The sequence below is a fragment of the Haemaphysalis longicornis genome, unplaced genomic scaffold, assembly GCF_048455015.1.
Source record: "Haemaphysalis longicornis isolate Haplotype H1 unplaced genomic scaffold, Haemaphysalis longicornis Haplotype H1 scaffold_4, whole genome shotgun sequence".
In the NCBI taxonomy this organism is placed as follows: domain Eukaryota; kingdom Metazoa; phylum Arthropoda; class Arachnida; order Ixodida; family Ixodidae; genus Haemaphysalis; species Haemaphysalis longicornis.
In genome coordinates, this window is record NW_027526361.1 from 68,558,127 (window position 1) to 68,571,712 (window position 13,586).

General features: G+C 46.0%; 1 protein-coding gene across 2 annotated transcripts in view; it reads left to right on the forward strand.

Annotated features, from left to right (window-relative positions):
- Lnpk (zinc-ribbon metal-binding protein lunapark) overlaps positions 1-13,150 on the forward strand; it is a 35,453-nt gene extending 22,303 nt beyond the window's left edge. For both annotated transcript variants that reach the window (XM_077707025.1, XM_077707026.1), the window contains one exon: positions 11,998-13,150. In XM_077707025.1, the coding sequence (XP_077563151.1) occupies positions 11,998-12,215 (218 nt within the window). In that variant the 3' untranslated portion in view covers positions 12,216-13,150. The remainder of the gene's footprint in view (positions 1-11,997) is intronic.
- Positions 13,151-13,586: the final 436 nt, after the last annotated feature.

The window sequence follows — 13,586 nt, forward strand, 5'->3', positions numbered from 1 at the left end:
TACTTGTCGAGTGCGGAACCAGAGAAAATTTATCAGTGGCCCGCGAAACCCAGAGAAGGGGGCTGTGGAACCCCTAGGTTCCGCGGAACCCACTTTGAGAAACCATGCTGTAGGCGATCGCAATAACTTGATATCGCGCTACAGTACCGGCAGAAATCCTAAAAACGCATTCCAACGAAAAGAAATCTCAACAGTAGCCGGAGATGTGAGTGCGAATGCCGTGGCTTACAATTTAAAAATTGCGCGGTTGCGGTGCGCCACCTGTTGAATGCAAAACAAACCTTCTTGCGCCATAAAAACGTTGGGGCATGCAAACAAAGCACAAAACACACTCCGCACTCCTTCCTTGCTATTTGCTATTTGGGCTGGTTCCGCTGGCATGCGAACAAAGCACTAAATGTACTCCACACTCTGCTCTTGCTGTTACACGACTTCGCCATTACGCTACATGGTTTTGTTGTTCAGCTGTGTTCCAACCTTTTTTTGTGCTCCTGGTGTGCGCTGTTTTAAACTAAGGTGGTGGAGCATGCGTTGCACATGGAAATGGCGCGGCTTGTGGCACTGCAGTGTTGACCCAGTTAATTTTAGGGGCCTTAGACCCAGTGCGTGAAAACGAGAGGTTTTCAGGCGGTGAACAGGGGTAGCTGTGTGTTTCATGGGCCCAAAGAAGGGAAGTTTGCCGGTGTCGGAAAAGAAATTTTGGAGTGCCTTGATGGCACGGAAGACAGTGCGCTGTGGGCCGACAACAAATGTGCGGCCGCGAGCGACTTCAGTGAGGAGGGAAGCTCCATGGCAAAGGGGGACGATGATGGCAAGTTGAGAATAAAATATAAATTTCATTACATAACTACCTACGTGTTTTTACAAAAATGGTGAGGCTCTGATTGCACTTCTCTTAGCAACTTTAATGTATGAAATTTCAACTTTTAAAAATCTGTTGCAATTTTTTCCCCGCATAATGAACCCTCCCCCCAAATTCATGCCGAATTTTCTGGGAAAAAAGTGGGTTCATTACACGAGTAAATATGATAGTTTCATTTTTGAAAGCCGGAGCACACCCTTCGACACCGGGTGGGCTCAGATTTACCATATCTAGCTGAAACAAAGCAGGATTCAGGTTTGGGCACATTGGAATCTCTCTTTGATTCTCCATATCACTGCTTTTTCCTATCCTCCCCTTCCAGCTAAAGTGGAAATAAATGTGGGAGCGAACTTAAAAGGAAAATGCCAAAACCACTCTCCTACCGCTTATTCTACTTTAGGGCAGGCCAGAGCGCATAGGTGGGTGCTGTCATAGACTCTTTGCGCGTCTTCTTTTGGCGCACATCCCCCTCTCCCATCACCCGCTGCCCGTGTCTGGCAGGAACAACCTGAAACCCGCGGCGATGCCATCCCTTTTCGTTGACATTTTCTGGCGCTCTTGCGGTTTTCGTTCCTCGGTTGCTATCAGAACATTTGTGAAGGAGAAGACAATGGGGTCCCGTGCTCTCTCAGGCATTTGTTTTATTTGAAACAAAATGATGGCCTTGGTGCATACTGGTGCGGTCGACGCAGACACTTCCCACAACTATACAGACGACACGTCGCACTACAACCAGCGTTTTTCCTGTCTGACAATCCCATGTTTTCTATCAAGCGCGTTTTTAAATATTTAGAAGGAGTTAAATTTTTAGACCTAATCTCATACCACGCATGATCACTCGCTGGCCTTATACACCAGCCATGCTCATTGTCGTTTTCTGATTTTACTTTTGTTTTTGCTGACTTATCTTAGTGTTTATGGTTTCACCTTTCATATAGTATAACCATTATTTTGGCGCTCTTTGCCCCAGTTGGCCTTGCGCCATTAACAACCATCATCATCATCACTGGTGTGGTCATGCCAGGCTTGTTCATTGCAGCGGGCTCAACTGTATAGGCAGCATAAGTTATGTAGTACAGTAGAACCTTGTTATAACAAAGGTAAAACCTTGTTATAAAAAGTTGAAGAGGGCAAAACAAGAGGGGAAGACAAAGATAGTCTGTTGTCAATATCACAAGCCAGATGTACTTGTTCCAAGGCAAAGCTGTGCCTGGTGCTCACTGCATGAATAGATGACCGTGACGACATGTTTTGCAGCCCTTACTTGAATTGCATACATCAAAACAAACAATAAACTGAGTATTTGCCAGTTTATCAGCCGTGGGTTGGCAGCTGAGAGGTCTGTGATAGTTTTTCCCCAAGTTGCCCCCAGGCAAACAGTCTATTCTTCTGCACTTGTCATTTCAGTAGCTTCATATAGCACCAAAAGAAAAGAAAACTACAGAAAATATAACAGGCACAAGCACTTGTGCCTGTTACGTTTTTCTGTGGTCTATTGCGTCTTTCTGTTGGTGTCCTTTTTTGTGTGTGTTCTAATGAAGTTTTGGGTCACCGACACCAACTAGCCCAAACCCACACTCTGCTAAGCTAGATGTCATTTCAAATTCATCCTTGTGGTCCTCATAGGCACCGAAGTTGGAGTGCAACAGAATCCAGCGCTTCGGTGGTCGCTGGAACTGCAGGCTCGGTGGTAATAGTATCCAGCCCTTCATTACATTCGCCCTCTTTATGCACTGTACTTCACGTTGAAGTTTAAGAGCAGCCATTTGATTACACTCTTATGGTAGCCCGCTTTAAATGCCACGATGGCATCTTGTTTTACCATTTATACGTTTGCAGCACAGTTAGATTAGTAGAACTCAGTGTTGCGGAGCACTGCAAAACTGTGATTGGTGCGGTTTTCGAGAACAAGACTAATGTGCTGATTTGCTTACCGAGTGGCTAATTCCGTTCTTGCGGCCATTGTTCAAAAATATTTCCTCCTCGTCCACATTTTTGTGTCAGAAATATAGGGGACGTCAAGCTTTTCTCTTTGAATCATCAGGGTGATGCACTTTAGTCACTCGCTGAAGCTGGCATTTTTTCTGGCCCATTCCATGTTTGTACAAAGCAAGACAATCAGGTAAACCTTTCTCTACTTGAAAATATGGCAAAGTACACTTCTTAGAGGAGCCAAAGTTTTTTGAGGCACCGTATGGTCAGTTGCATTAAACATGTCAGGCTGTACTTCTGCAGCAGGGGTCCAACCTACTTGTTTATGTCTGCCACTGCTGCTACTGCTGCTTGGTTGACTGCTTGCACTTTGCTTCTAGCCGCCCCACCCACAAAGTTGTTGTGTCCCATAAGACAAGCAAAGTTTCTTGCTTCCCACTTGAGAGAACTAAACTTGCAGGAATGGGGCTGGCCCCATTTTCAAAGTAATGTTTTTTTTTAAAGCTTGCTCCACTGCCTCGAAGAAGGCTGTAGCTTGCAGCCTTTTTCTCTTCGATTCCAGTTGGGAAAGCATCACTGACAGTTTCCTTTCTCACTGCTCAAAATTGCTCACAGTGGGCTCTGCACGGTGCCGAAATCCTTGGCCACTTCCTTCTTTTTCATGCCTGACTTGACAGCTTTGGGTGCCACCTGCTCAATGAAAATCATTTTTTGCTTTTGCCATTGTGGTTGTCCGTGGCTAACAGCAGTCAAACAGTCATCGACGCTACATTCTGTTTTTTCTCCAATTCACAACTTCACATGGCACATAACACGCAGTCCACATCCACAGAGAATTGTTCCCAGGGAGAGTTGAAGACAAGTTAGGGGGACAGGTATTTGTAGGAGGAAAGCAGCAGCGACTGGGCAGAGGCTAGTTTTGCGTGTTGCCAGGTGGCTTGTGTACATGGTAGTTTAAGTTGCCACCTACTGCGGTGGCTTAGTAGCTCATTGTGTTGCTGAGCCCATGGATGTGGGTTCGATATCTGCTGTGGTGGCTGCTTTTCTGGTGGAGGCGAAAAGTGAAAACGCCTGTGTATTTGAGATTTCGGCGCATGTTAAGGATCTCCAGGTGGTCAAGATTAATCCGGAGCCCTCCATATAGCCCATGTGTAGCTTCGGTGCATTAAAGGGACCCTACAGCACTTGCCATCGATTACTCGGAATGTATTTTGGGGTGAAGTTTATTGTCCCACTTATTTTCTCCCGCAAGAATTATGAAAGTCCGTTCACCATCACCGAAACGACGTGCGATGAGAAGTCGCGCATAATTGTTTCCCCTTGATAGACCGCGGACAACGCGACGAAAGCTGCGCACTCTCTCCCAGAGAGGGGGGTGGTTCACGGAGTTCTCTTCTGTGGCCTTTGGTGTACCACAGGCAGGGGAGTTTTCTCCTTTACTTCACAATGTGGAGGGGTCTGTTTCCAGTCTGGTGCCACAAAAACGCAGGCTTGGCTGCCTGCTTGCAAGCGCGCGCTCAGGCTCGTAGGGAGTTTTTGAAGCAACAAACGTTTGTTGTCGAGTGGTCTCGTTGAAAGGGGAGTATTGAGTTCGTCATTCAAACTCCGCGAGCACTCAAAACACAAAAGAAACGGCAAAACAGGTTCAGTCATAGAAGAGGTTAATACACATATGAGGCAGATCGTCACAGGAAATGCGAAAAATAAGCCACGACGTTGACCAGCGACAACCAATAGGATAGCCATGGCTGCAATGACGTCATTTAGGCCATGCCAGGTGTGCATAATGAGGGAAATTGAAGAGAGCGCAGTTGGTTTTTCCGCATCTCTCACAGCGATTTACGCACTCACCGCTTCACGTGCACGTGTAATATTTAGCTCAGGTATTCCTGGCAGTGTAATCTAAACGTTGCGCAGGTTTACTCGCACTGCACGAAGAGTGTTACAGGGTCCCTTTAAACCTCACAATCAATCAATCAGTTTCAAACTTTCAAGTTGCCGCTTCGGAGGTGAACACAATCAATCTAACGAAAGAATTGGAGAGTAAATATCTATATTAAAATAAATCTGCTTCGTTATTCCCAGTGCAAGGTGACATTTGCTTGTGTTTCATTATAACGAGGTTTAACTGTAGCAGTAAAGCGAAACGCAGTCAGATGTGCTTGACACTAAAAGGTGTGTCGTTCGCGCGCGCTTGTTTTGTAGGGAAACAGCCCGCAGCCACCTTGCAAGCTGAGCTTTCCTGCGTTATGGGAGTCGCAACGTGGGCGCAGAAGTCGTGTGCCACAATGGGCTCTATGAGCATGAAACTGGGAAGCACCGCAGTCACTGCTGCCACTGGTACCAATAAGACCACAGGCCGTCCTATATCACCCTTGAACGATTCCCTGGATTGAAAGGCTACTACCGGCATTGAGGGCCCTCTCACTCTCTGCAGCATTAACTAAATCTTGTGTGGCCCCTCGGGCAGTATCAGTACAACGTGAGTGCCCAAAAGCTTGTGTTTCATTCTGGAAATTTAGCAGTAGGCTCGCGGAGTGTGCAACATAACTTTCGCCAAGTTTCAAAACAATGCCTAATTTCGCTTTACCTGAGTTCCGGGAAATTGCCTTGTAACGATTTCACGGAGTCCAGAGCCATTCTTGCGTCCCAGTTATTTCTTTACCATGTGCTAATGAACTCGTGTGAAATGCAGTGTGCTGTGGCAAGGATTAACAATGATGACGTTCATTTTGGGATGCTGTCCTGTTTATGTGCAGTGCCTCTGTTCAGTTTATAGCTTCAAATCTAACTTTGCTGTTAACTTGCTGTGAAAAGGGAAAAAGTTGACATTCACTTGAAATGCTGTTTCACGGGTGCAATGAAAAGCTACACAGCTACCTCAGAAACTTTGCAGTTGAAGAAAAATTCATCCTACTCTGGGATTCCAACCTACAGGGCAACCTAAGTGGGTCGGTTGTTCTACCTGGGAAGCTTACCACATTAATACCCTTGTCAAACGTGCCTATCTAAGTGCACTTCCACAGAGTGCACTTCTACAGAGTGCACTTGGCTAAAATGGATTCGGGAGCAGCTAAACAGCAAACACAAATGACACTTTCAACGGAACGCACTTTAGGCTGAGTGTGTTCCCGAAACACACTTTACCGGCTGCGGCTCGGCGAGTGAGTCTCGTCAGCAGGGGTTCGAAAATCGGTGAAAATAACATAAAACAGCGAGTGTTTAGATGATAATAAGTAATGTTGAAGCTAATTATAGATATATTGTTGATTTATTTTTACAAGAAAAGAAGCAGCGGCGAAAAACAAGAAATAACCTCACTCTCAACGACGTGCCAGCGCCGCTTAGTCGGGTTTTGCTCCATGGTGGCCGTTCTCAGCGGCGTTGTCGTTGTTGGTTTTTTGTGGTCCTGTGGTTGTGTTCCTGTTTCAGCCTTCTCTGTTATATTCCATGCTTTCAGGTAATTTCCCTCAAATGATAATACTGCTCCTATTCGCTGCGCAGAGAATAACAATGAAGATATCAGCACCGGTGTTCCGTCGCCACCCAGACAGTTTTTTGTGGACTTGTGCGAGGTGTTGATTGTGATTTTGGACAATGCATACACAACAAAATGTTTACATGACTTCTCACGTGATAAAGAGGGGAAACTTCAAGTAATTTTGCGGAATGTTTACTCCGGCTATCGTCACTGACATCATGCCAGGGGCATTTTGTTTCGTCATTTAGTAGCGTGCAGCCAAAGTGTCATTTTGGGAGCTTGAGTGCACTCGGCGTATATGCACTTAAATAGGCACATTTGACAGGGGTATGTAATTCACTTTTGCGCTACAAATTAGCCCAGTTTGTAGAGTGACTGTCCTAGTCGGGCGGTAGTCCCGGGTTCAAGACCAGGAGTAGGATGAATTTTTTTTCTTCAGGTGCGAATTTTTTTAGAAAGCTGCGTAGCTTTCTATCATAGTCCGACAGCTGAATTTCAGGTGGATGTGGAATTTCCCCTTTCCAGAGACTTAAGGGGGCAGACTGGTCCTAGAGCTATTTTTTTTATTTACCAACCAATTTTAATGAAACTGCATTGTGTTATAGAGTTTTTTGTGCTGATTTGAAACCTGCCATTAGATTTTTCGTAAGTTGATTATATTTTGAGTTAATTAATGATTAATTGCCATTATTTTGGGCCACAGTTATAAAATAACCACTCCATACAGAATGGCAATTACCACGTGGCTAGGCAGACAAATCACCAAAGAATACAACATAGGAAAAACTTTTTTGGTTCAGCTATTTTTGGTCGTTTTACAACACAGGGAACTTCGCTTCTCCTGCGCTCTGCCAGAAATGGCTCACAGGTGGTGCCAATTGAACACAAAAATAATTTTCCAAAGCCTCCATTTGAAAAATTTGTTTCCACCATTGTATTCTCCACACATTTCAGTATCAGAAGCAAAAAGAATTAAAGTTGTACCTGCTCTGGGTGCCAAAATATCTGAGGATGAAATGCTAGCTTTGCATTGCAAGAAAAGTGCCGTTTTACCATCGAAGTCTGCGCTAACTGAGCTGTAGAATGCACTTTAAAATGCTAATATTATATAATAACAACAAAATATGGTGCCTTTTGATGAGGAAATTTACAGACTGATAGAAAAATGGCCGTGGAGGCCAAAAATGCCATTTTTGAGAAAACGCTTTTTTTGACCGTTTTTCGGCCCCAAAGACCCAACTGCCCCCTTAATCCAGCTTGGGGGCTTCCCACAAACTGGTCGCCAAAAACTTGCAGTCATGCTACGGTCTAGCCCACTTATAACAATATCTAAGTCCCAAGAAAATTTCATCATTATAACCGATAATTGTTATAACAATTGCAAAAAAAAAAAAACAGACGAAACAGAGCTTAAAACATTCTATTCACACGCAAGCAGGATCATACTACTACTTACTTGCGGAAAAGATGTGTCAGCTTGGCCGCATGCAAAGCTGGCGCACATCTTTTTCAAGGGCATCTACAGGTGCTTCACCTAGCTCAGCTAAAGGTCTTTGGGGAAAACCAAGTTCCCGATGGACTGTGTCATGTGTTGGGCCTCCTGTGAAGACACTACCTGAGTAGAGTCGTCACTGTCCCCGCATCCGCAGCACGTATTCGTGCAACGATAACCTCTTTAGAGGCACTCGGACGTTTCCAAAACATCGGCCCTGACGCCCCTTCTGCGGAAAAACAGGGGCAGTTGAAGAGGCACCCCGTCAAATTCAAAGCGGCGTGCAAGTGACAAAACAAGCGACGCACGAGCAAGTGGCACCATGATCCGCCATTTTCTAGTTCACTGTACCGTGGTCTCGTGAGCGGGCGCGGGGAAGGTGCCACAGCGGCAGCGGCGGGAGGGGGGTTCGGAAGGAAAACTTGTCCTCTCTTCCCCTCGCTTCCTCGTAAGCAGTGCAGTCAACTCGATTTCTGAAGGGAGAAAGGGATATGAGGCGCATCGCAGCTCGCGGTGCATGCCATCGTGGCGGAGCGCCGGCGGCAGTTCACACTTTCAGCGCACGCTGTAACCGGATTCAATCGTTATATCCGATATCATGGCACTGAAGCATTGTAGAGTAAGTGGTTCATTTTACCATAGAAAGCATATAACAGTGTACGCTGCCATAGTTGTACATCGTTATATCCGATATAATTCTTATTAACGGTATAGTTATAAGTGGGCTTGACTGTATTGTAAAATTGTAATCAAACTTGCTACAATCTGCCTAGCTCAACATTGGGTGGCAGTGAGAGTGTGACCACACTGTATAGGCTGGCATGCATGCTTGAGTTGAAAAGAGGCTTGCAGGCAACCACAGAGCTTCACAGTTTGATGGTAACACATGGCACCGCCATCGAAGTACTGGACACGGGTCAACTCCAGCAATGGTTGGTGGAAGTGAGGAATGACCGAGCGACCGTGAAATTGGATCGTCTACACAGGCAGGGAGCAACTCCCGTTGCAGTCGTTCTGCAGCAAAAGCCTGGGAACGAAGAGCACGCATGTTACCTAGTCAGGCGCCCAGGCCAGTCTCCTTTTGCAGCCGCCAATGTGAGACACCTCCACGCCCAAGGCTATGTCACAGTTGCATATACCGTATTTACTCGAATCTAATGCACCCTCGATTGTAACGTGCACCCGTTTTTCGCGGTCCGGAGAAGAAAGAAACGCTATGTCCTCAATTGTAACGTGCACTAGACTTTCATTATTTAAGCAACTTTTTTTCACTTGGTACAAGCAAGGTTTATTCCAAAGGTGGCACGAAATGAAATGTGCCAGTTATTGCCGCCAAGACAGTCACCACGACGACGGTCCAGGGCAGCGCTGTCGCTGCCCCGGCAGCTCTGTCGTTACGGGCCTCTGAGCCGCTCGCTGCTGCTGCTGCCCGTACTCCGTTAGCCGGTTTTGTATTTGGAAATATCGCCCCCTCTTTGGTCCGCTGAACCCTTTCCGTGCTGCCTTGCTTGCGAAAATTTTGTCTTTCTGTTTGCGCCAGTCCCGCACACTAGTGTCCGGAACACTGAATGCACGTGACGCGGCCCGATTTCCATCGCACTCCGCGCACAAGATCACTTTCTTCTTAACATGGTAAACCCGCCATGTCTTCGCAGTGGGAAATTACATGGCGGAAAGAACAGAGGGACGCAAAAAAAGACTACGCAAACAACAAAGGCAAACATGCACCGACTATGAAGCACTGGCTACGCGTTCAGTAGCAGGGGTGGAACAGCTGCGCCATTTGCGCCATTGAGCGCCAAACTTGTTTACCTGCGCCATCCTGTGCCGAACACCCCCTGTTGCGCTAAACTTGCTTATCAGCGCCGTCCTGCGCCGCAGCGCCTGAATTGAGCTGCGAGATTCGACCGCCATGATGCCCAGTGCCCGAAAAACTTGGCTGAAACGTCGTGTTTTCTGTTTCATCCAGGTGTTTATGGTTTCGGTTTCATCAAGGCTATGGGTGGCTATGGAAGTTGGTTTTGGCATTGTTTATGGATACCTTTTATCTATAAACGTTAGCCGTAAGGCCGCAGGCACTACGTGCTTCTCCGTATTTTCTGCATTTCTTTGTGTTGCATTTGCACGGTTTTGTGAGCTGGTGTCGGCCACTGCACCACAATCAATGGAAAATGACCAAAAGTAAAATGTTTTTGTGTCTCATCGCGAACAGGTAGAATAATATTCGCATGCAAAATTGTAGTTTATTGGAGGTGCACATCAATTTAGTCACCCGTTTTTGGCGATCCTAGCTTTGCTGCCCGCAACTTTCCATAGCTGCCTGTATCGAACAAACAGGGTCTTGGATGCATTGCTCTCGCTTGTTAATTCGGTTTGCTGTTGTTGTGAGGTGATTACACATCTTCACCTGTGAACTTTGGGGTTAACTTTGGTTAGCTAGAGGATGGTTTTGGTTAGAGGAAGAGGATTAACCTTGTCTTCTAACACGCTCTAGTTACGTAGACTACGGCCTAAGCTCGTCGACAAAGCTACGCTCAGCTTCGCACGCGCTGAAACCACTGTCGATAGAAAAAACTGCAAGCAAACACCTTGTTTTTCGGAATGCCGCCGTGTGTTCGCATAAACACTGCCGTTTGCCTGACATGAAGCAAGGCCTGTTATCTGATCTATTTCGACTCTGCACGTGAGGTTTGACATTTGAATGGTAACAACGCGGTACGCTCACTGGGGCAGAAGGTAGTAAAACTCCGCATTTTGTAAACCTCCAGTTATAACACAGGAACTGGGTTCCTGGTTCAGAGTAGGTTCTAGTGCATGGTAGAACGCCTAAAATAGTAGATAGATAAAACGTAATTGGCGGGGGACTTGCACAGTGGCCTGTAGGGAGATAAAGAAGGCACCATAATGCTGTGGAATGGCGTTACATCTGCTCCAAATGGCATTTCTGGCGGCTCAAAGCCTGCTACAAAAGCCTTTCTGGCTGCTCCAAGCCTGCTACTAAAGGCACTTTTGCCTGCTCCCAAGACTGCTCCCAAACCCATGTACCCTGTTCCACCCCTTCAGTAGTCAAGCAGCCATCTTGAAACGTTGATGGCGTTACAGCGCCGCAGTTTTGAGTCGTACTCGATTGTAATGTGCACGTGATTTTGGGACCTATTTTTCTGGAAAAAAGGTGCACATTAGATTTGAGTAAATACGGCTTAAAGCAACAGTCACATGTTTGAAGGGAAGTGCCTGGAAGTCATCGCACCACCATGTGGACGGCGGTGTCACGGCACGCTTGACGCTTCACGGAATATCCAGGCAAAGCTGTGCTTGATCCCCACAAGGCGGTTTTTATGCTGTAGTTGGCCGTAGCTCAAACGTGGAAAGGAATGATCAAAACCACTGCATTCGTCCAACTGTAATGGGCATTTTTTAATGCGGGACAGTATGGTTGATCTTCGGTAAGCATTGTGAATGGGCCAGCTTAACCGGGTGCGAGGTCAGCAGTTCTGTATAAGAAAAGCACAATGTGATACAAGCACTGTCATTGAAGCCTGGCTAGAGCAGAAAAGATCTCCTAAGAGCAGCCACAATTTTGTTTAGAAATCCACCGCTAAGCATAGCACACGAAATATTGGCTGCAACAGAAAACTCTCACATCACCATTATCATTTCTATTGTGGTACGGTGCTTAACTTCATATGGTTGTTATTGGTATGAATCTCGAGGCTGCATGCCACAGAAACATAATGTCTCATAGCCCAGGAATTGTGCATTTGGCCTTCGGTGCTATCTGCAGGACCTCCTACAAGACACATTTGTGCGTGTGCTTGGCTGATACTTTTTTCCAACACTCAAATCGCTGTTTCACTCGTACTTGCTTTAGCACATGGTAGACCATGCAGGAGATGTGGTGCTTGGATTGATGCCGGTTTAATCAGTTTAGCTTAAACTTGTGACAGAGGAGGCTTTTGCTCTGCTGTAGACATAAATATGCTGCTGCTGATGATGGTGATGAAACTTTCGGCACATCCAGATTTCTGCACTGAAGTCTGTTTCCGGTCACTGAAATTGGGTGCAATTATTCACATTGTGCTTTTGCTTATTTGTTGAAAGTTGCATTATTTTATGTATGCATTGTTTGCCATGTTGCATTGCCGCCTACTTTAACAATGCTTGCTGCAATAATTATCACAGTGCTGAGTTACTGATGCAGCATTCTCTTTCTCTTTTCTTGCCATATAGAAGAGGTGGACGAGACGGACATGGAAACGTGCGATGAAGGGTACGACAGCAAGACCGCCAAGGAAGAGAGTGCGCTCGACGAAAGTCTTCCAGCCGCGAAGGTTTTGCCGGTTGACGCGTCAGGGGACATCCTGAGCCCCCACGAGATGGCACGGCAACCGAAACAAGCTGTCGTGGCCCCCCTACCCAAGAATCCGCAGCAGAAAAAGGCTGACTGAACTGTTTGTTGTGCCAGATGTGTCCGAGAATTTTTTTTTTTTAATTTTTAATTTTAGCTCTTACACACTAGATGGAAGTCTGCTGCTGCTCTGTAGAGTTTGATGAGCGTCGAGATCGAAAACATGCTGCCATGAAAAATCCTCAGTGATGAGTAGGGCGTACTGTTTGTCCCAATTTTTTTTTTGTTTTCTTTTCTTCTGGTTGGGTGTTGATGGTGTTTGTTGAGCACTTTGTTGGTAGCAATATTTTCTCTCTTGTTTTATCTTGACTGTGTACAGAATCTGAGTGCCTAGTAATGACAGAATGGTAGAGTGTGTTCCCCATTGTCCCCGCACGGTTAATCGTTGTAACGGATACCACCCCTCTCTTTCATTTTCTTCTCGTAACAATTTGAGATTGTGTTCAGTGACAAAAATAGAAATGGTTTTTTTGCATTGGCACAGAGTTGCTTCAAACTTACCGATTAATCGTTGATTGTCTTATCAGCTGCTGTGCAGTGCCGAGATTATGTAGCGACTTTTACATACCTGGACGTTCCGAGTCGTGTATTACAATCTCACGGATAATCTGTAGCCTATTGGTGCTTGAGAGAGCTCGATGACGTGTGTTCAGGCGGTCATTTCTGCGCCGCAAGGCTCGCTTTGGAATGCAGGCACTCGCACCAAGCAGTCGTTGCAGGTTTTCGTATTTGTCGCCCCACGAGGTGCCACACACGTGTTGTGGCGACAAAATTGTGGCCTTTGGAATCATGGTGTTAATATTACGTTCTAACAAAAAAGGTGGGTAATTCTGAATAATTGCATGCCTAGATCATTTAACTCACTCTTAATCTTATTTAAAGAACCATCTCCATTTTTAAAAGTTGTTTTTGGACTGTTTTACGTGTCTTTGTTTTCGGAGTGAAATAAATCTGTATGGAAGTTTTCCACTTGCAGCTGGGCTCGTTTTTGTACACTGCTGTGTTCGGCAGGTGCCATTGCTTGGCAGTGTAGAAGCCGTGCCCTTTGACCCGATCTCCCCCCCCAAGCACTGCCCCAAAACAAACGGAAGTTCAGGATGAGATTGCTACTGCTGCTGCGGCTGCCACCAATGCTGGCAGCCTCAAGCCAATAATTCAGTGCCCTTGTTTCAAACTGCTTTCAGGGAGTACTACACTGCAAGTAATGCATTGTAATTCATTTGTGGTGTGCCATGATGTATTGGGCAGATGCTGCTAACTTCACAGAAGCATGCATACTATGTTCTTGGCACCACTGCTAGTATCTAAAGTCTACGTATCGATATCGTGACGATTAGGATATCTACGTATCGTAATCGTCAGCCATTTTTTATGATGCTCTTGAATCGTGGCTGTGGTCATGTAGCCACAT